This window comes from Miscanthus floridulus, chromosome 2 (genome assembly GCF_019320115.1).
Source record: "Miscanthus floridulus cultivar M001 chromosome 2, ASM1932011v1, whole genome shotgun sequence".
NCBI classification, from domain to species: Eukaryota; Viridiplantae; Streptophyta; class Magnoliopsida; order Poales; family Poaceae; genus Miscanthus; species Miscanthus floridulus.
In genome coordinates, this window is record NC_089581.1 from 53,566,390 (window position 1) to 53,571,687 (window position 5,298).

Here is a 5,298-nt window from a genome sequence, read left to right on the forward strand (position 1 = left end):
AGAGAAGCCCTCTAGTACTTTTGGAGTGTGTCTCTGGAACGGTAGCCAACTCCTATCGAATGGGGCACGGGCCTCCACTCAGACTTACCTGATAACAGCTCACCGGAAGTGTCACCGCTCGCGCCCACCGAGGGTAGCCTGGCATATTCCACCCCTCCTTCCGAACGAAAAGGATGCGCGAGGGTCGCACAAAAAGCCAGGAGAACTCTTGATTGCCCTCTCGCTCCGTGCAAGAGGCTCAGGGGCTCTTCCTGCAACCTTACCGAGACCCAGCGACCCAGGCTCGCACTTGAGGGCCCAGCAAACAACCCCTCCTTCCGAACGAAAAGGATGCGCGAGGGTCGCACAAAAATCTAGGGGAACTCCTGACCACCCTCTTGCTCCATGTAGAGGCTAGGGGGCTCTTCCTGCAACCTTACCGAGACCCAGCGACCCAGGCTCGCACTCAAGGGCCCGGCAAACAACCCCTCCTTCCGAACGAAAAGGATGCGCGAGGGTCGCACAAAAAGCCAGGGGAACTCCTGACCGCCCTCTCGCTCCATGCAGAGGCTAGGGGGCTCTTCCTACAACCTTGCTGAGACCCAGCGACCTAGGCTCGCACTCGAGGGCTCGACAAACAACCCCTCCGTCCGAACGAAAAGGATGCACGAGGGTCGCACGAAAAGCCAGGGGAACTCCTGATCACCCTCTCGCTCTGTGCAAGAGGCTCGAGGGCTCTTCCTGCAAACAGGTTGAAGACAAGCAACCCGAACTCGGAGGAAAAACACGATAAAGGGCACCGAGCCTGTTACGGTCTAGGGGTTCGAAGGCTGGGCCCCCGAGGGTTTTGACAGCCACCCCAGGGCAACAGAGTCAGGGACAACTATGGGCGAACCTGTACATGGCCGAGGCCCAAGCAAGCGATCGCTCGGGGTGCCTTAAGTCGTGTCCGAGACCGGTAGGGAGGTCTCCGAATGGGATCCCACCGTAGGGAGGCATCGAGCCCCCGAGGCCAATCGAACGGCCCTAGGACCCACTAGAGAAGCCCTCTGGTACTTTTGGGGTGCGTCTCTGGACCGCTAGCCGACCCCTATCAAATGGGGCACGGGCCTCCACTCGGACTTACCCGATAACAGCTCACCGGAGGTGTCACTGCTCGCGCCCACCGAGGGTAACATGGCATCCTCCACCCCTCCTTCCGAACGAAAAGGAAGCATGAGGGCTGCACGAAAAAGACAGGAAAACTCCTGATCGCCCTCTTGCTCCGAGCAGAGGCTCGGGGGCTCTTCCTGCAACCAAACCGAGGCCCAACGACCCGAACTCGCACTCATGGGCTTGGCAAAACGCAATAAAACCCCTCGCATGACATGAGAAAAGCCCCTAGAGGAATAAATCCACTCCTCTAGGGCCTCGGGGGCTACACCCGGCGGGTGCGCTCGCGCGCACCCACCGAGGCCTTGAGTACAAAGCACCATCCCGCCAGGTGCTGCCGCGAGCTGAGTCTCCTCAAAACCTCAGGGAGAGCGCTCACACTCTCCCTAAGGCTCGGGGGCTACTGTCGGGTACCATAAAAAGGGGGTCCCCTAAGCGAAAACCAAAAAAATCGCTTAGACTCTATCAAAATCAAAGCCAAGGAACAACTATAGGCTAACCCCTGGCCTTGTCCGAGGCTACCAACTCTCCGCCTCGCTCAAGGCCTCGCACGAGAGGCCTCGGACGACCTACCAATTCTCTACCTCGCTCAAGGCCTCGCATGTAAGGCCTCGGACGGGGAACCGGTTCTCTGTCTCACTCGAGGCCGGCTCGTAAGGCCTCGGATGAGGAATCGATTCTCTGACTTGTCCGAGGCCCCGCCTGGAGGGCCTCGGACGAGTTGCCGATTCTCCGCCTCACTCAAGGCCGGCTCGACAAACAACCCCGTCGCCTCTGCCTTGACCAACTTCTCTGACAGGATGTCATGTCCAACCAATGCGTTCAACCGCTCCCGCGATATTAGCCGAACAACGGCTCGACACAGCGGAGTGGCCGATGCGACGTAGGGTCACGTCGACGCCATGCCGTCCGAGATAGGACAGGGCAGGAGTTACCGGCCGCTGTGCTTAGCACTGTGCCCACGACTGACACCCATACTACACTATGCTGCCTAACCCCAACTGCTCCGAGGACAACGCGGCGTGGGGAGTTAAGTTCGGGTCCCTGTAGCCTCGGAATCAGTGTATGGGACCAACTGCTCCCTCCGAGCCTCGGCAATCCACTTCAGGGTCTCGGCAGCCTTGGGATTCGCGCCCGTCGAGCCCCCCACGACGGTTCAGCCTCGGCACCAACTGAGCCTCGGCTCTTTACGCTGTCGACGTACAACAACCAGGCACGTCATCCGCCATGCCCTGCTTCAAGCTATCACTGGAGCTCCCACGTCGTACAGGATCGAGCGTGACCGGCGCGTCGCTCCAGTACATCAAGTACAAGACCGCTCCGTCGACCATGCCACCACAGTCACAAGCTACAGGGCTCGGACACACCGCCTCTACTTATAGGATGCTGCGTAGCAAACACATGTATCACCCCTGCCCCCCCCTTCAACTATGAAAGGGAGGGATCGGGGCCGTTTCAAAGAGAGAGCTGATGAGATAGATGAACACGGGCACACGCACAGACGAACAGACGAACTCACTCACTCACTCACGCGCAAGCAACACTCTGTAACACGCACGCTTCCCTGCTGCCTGAGATCAACATCTCAAGCAATCCACACCGCTCCACGCCGAGACCTGGGACAAGCTCCCTCTCTCACCCTGCTTGTAACCCCCTACTACAAGCACTTCGGTGCAAGGAATACAAGATCGATCTCTCAGACTGGACGTAGGGCACCCATTGCCTGAACCAGTATAAACCTTGTGTCTCTTTGCATCACCATCCGGGATTAGGAGCACGCAATACATTTTCACTAGTTGGTTGAGGGTCCGCTGGTCCAAAATACCGACAGGCTTTGTGCCTGGCCGACGGCCTAGGCATGGCCTGTTGGGCCGTTTTTCGTGCTGGGCCGGCCCGAGAAGCACAACTAATCCAACGTGCCGGGCTGGCCCAAGGCCCACTACACCAACAGAGAGAGAGAGGGGGAGGCCAGGGCGCCAGGCTGCCGTCGTTGCTTCGAAAGGCCATGGACGACGCGACCTCTCCATCCACGGAGGATGAGCGATGAGGAGGCCGGATCCGCGGAGGATGAGCGATGAGGAGGCCGGATCCACGGAGAACGAGGCCGGATCCACGCAGAGGAGGCATGTGGAGGAGCAGCAGCACGTGGCGGTGAGGAGGAGGTGGCCACCGTCGGCGGAGGCGGGTTGGAGTGGAGGTGGGATTCAACGAGCCGTGGGGAAGCAGGAGCTCGAGGCGTTGGCCGCCGGCGGGGCGGAGCTTGAGCACACCATGCTCGCACCCAAGGCGCGGCCTCGTGGAGGGACGGGAGGAGAGGAGCCCGAGGCATATCGCGGATGGCCGTCGTGGCGTTCTGCAGCTTGTGCGCGAGGAGGAGGCGGGTGGCTGTAGGGCGGAGAAGCAGGTGAACAGCGAGGAAGGAGAAGGCCGCGTCCACGCCGCGCGTGTGCGGAGTCGCGTTGCGTCCGCGCATGTGCGGTGCGGGGAACAGGAGGTGGTGGCGGGGAGGGGGAGGGGAAGGCCGGAAGAGAGTTAGGGTTCGGCCGGGGCTGGGAGCGTGCTGCGGCTGCGCGGGCCGCGGGGCTATATGAGGAAGGGGGAGGCGGGGACACTGGGCCGCAGGGAGGGGAGGAATGAGGAGGCTGCCGGGCCGACCGACGCAGGCCGGGCCGTGTCGTGTCAGCCCACGGGCCTGAGCAGCGGCCCAGGCACGGCCTGCTCCCTCGGACCGGGCCAGCCCGGGCCCACACGTCATCGGGCCGGGCCGTGCTCGTATCGGGCTAAAAAAACGAGCTTCGTGTCGTGCCGTCGTGCCTCGGCTAGACAACGGTACCCCGAGACAATCTCCCCCGATGCCGACCTCCTCCTGTCCGTTCTTGTGGTGCCCTCTCACTGTCTTCTTCTCCCTCCCCGCGCCCTCCTCTGCTGCCCCTCCCCCGCCCTTCACCGCTAGTGGCCAGCGGCTCCCGCTGCCTCGCTCGCCGTGCCACCCACCTCCCGGCCCCACCCTATCCTAATCACCGGCGTCGTCGTCCTTGTCCTCGCCTTAGCTTCCTCCATCGGCGGCCAGCGCGCGTTGCACTTGCATCGCCATCGCATCGCAGCAGAATCCCGTCAACACCCAGCTCACACCATCTCTCTATTCATCAGATTCTCATGTGCCAGCCGGACACACACGAGACCTTGGTCCCCCAGCTTCCATCTCATTCCACCAGCTTACTGCTAATATATATACCAACCCCACATTGTTCTCGTCTCGCACACAAAACTCTGGAGCTCCTTGTCATTGCCACCTTCGCAACTGTGCCAATGGCGAGCCGCTGCAGCTCCTTGTCATTGCCATGGTTGCTCTTCCTGGTGGTGGTCCTTATTGGCGACGCTGCGGCTGTGATGGCGATGCCCAGGCCGCTGCTGGGCATCGCCGAGACGCCGACCGCCGCGCCGGGTACGGCAGCGGGGCCCACCGGCGCGTCGCGGCCCGGGGGAGGCGGGAGGCCTGACCGGTCGGTGGCCGGCGCGGAGGTGATCCTCGCCGGGTTCGCTGCCGCGGTGATGGTCATCATCTTCTGCTATATCAGGGTCACCAGGAAAAACAGCGGCAGCGGCAGCAGCGATGTGGGAGTTGGATTGGGATCGGGAGGGAAACAGCAGCAGGGCCTGTGAGGATTCTGAGCTTCTAATGGGAGGATAGGTCTTGATAGGATCTTCTTTTTTTCAGTTCAGACAAGGGCCGGGGATAGGAGGAGCACGAGGTGGACTAACATTTGGAGTTTTGTGAACTTGTGCATGTATTTGTTAATGCAATGAGATATGCCATATATATGTATGTATAATGCACCAATGAATGTGTATCTATGAATGACTGAGACTGAGATTTAGATGAACTTGTGCGAAGGCAAGTATATGCATCAGTGTATCATATTAGGACTGAGATTGGTGATCAAATAATACATATTTTTGTACAATATTTTAGAGCTTTTATTCATAAGTCCAAAATCATCAAAATATGAGTCTTAGAACCAAATATTATACCTAAAATACAAAATGCTAGTATGATGAAATATGCAAGCAACAGACCGTCTGTTTCTCACAAAAATAAACTCGTTGAAAATTTCGTTGTTCACATATTTTTCAACTTAAGAGTTAGAATCGTCTAGTTTTTTTTTT

General features: G+C 59.1%; 1 protein-coding gene across 1 annotated transcript; it reads left to right on the forward strand.

The window, feature by feature from the left end:
- The first annotated feature begins 3,983 nt into the window (after positions 1–3,983).
- On the forward strand, positions 3,984–4,806 carry LOC136536550 (uncharacterized). Its single transcript, XM_066528805.1, has 2 exons — positions 3,984–4,083; positions 4,202–4,806. Exons 1-2 carry the CDS (start codon positions 3,984–3,986, stop codon positions 4,792–4,794), a joined length of 693 nt encoding a protein of 230 aa, XP_066384902.1. The 3' UTR covers positions 4,795–4,806.
- The last annotated feature ends 492 nt before the right edge of the window (positions 4,807–5,298 follow it).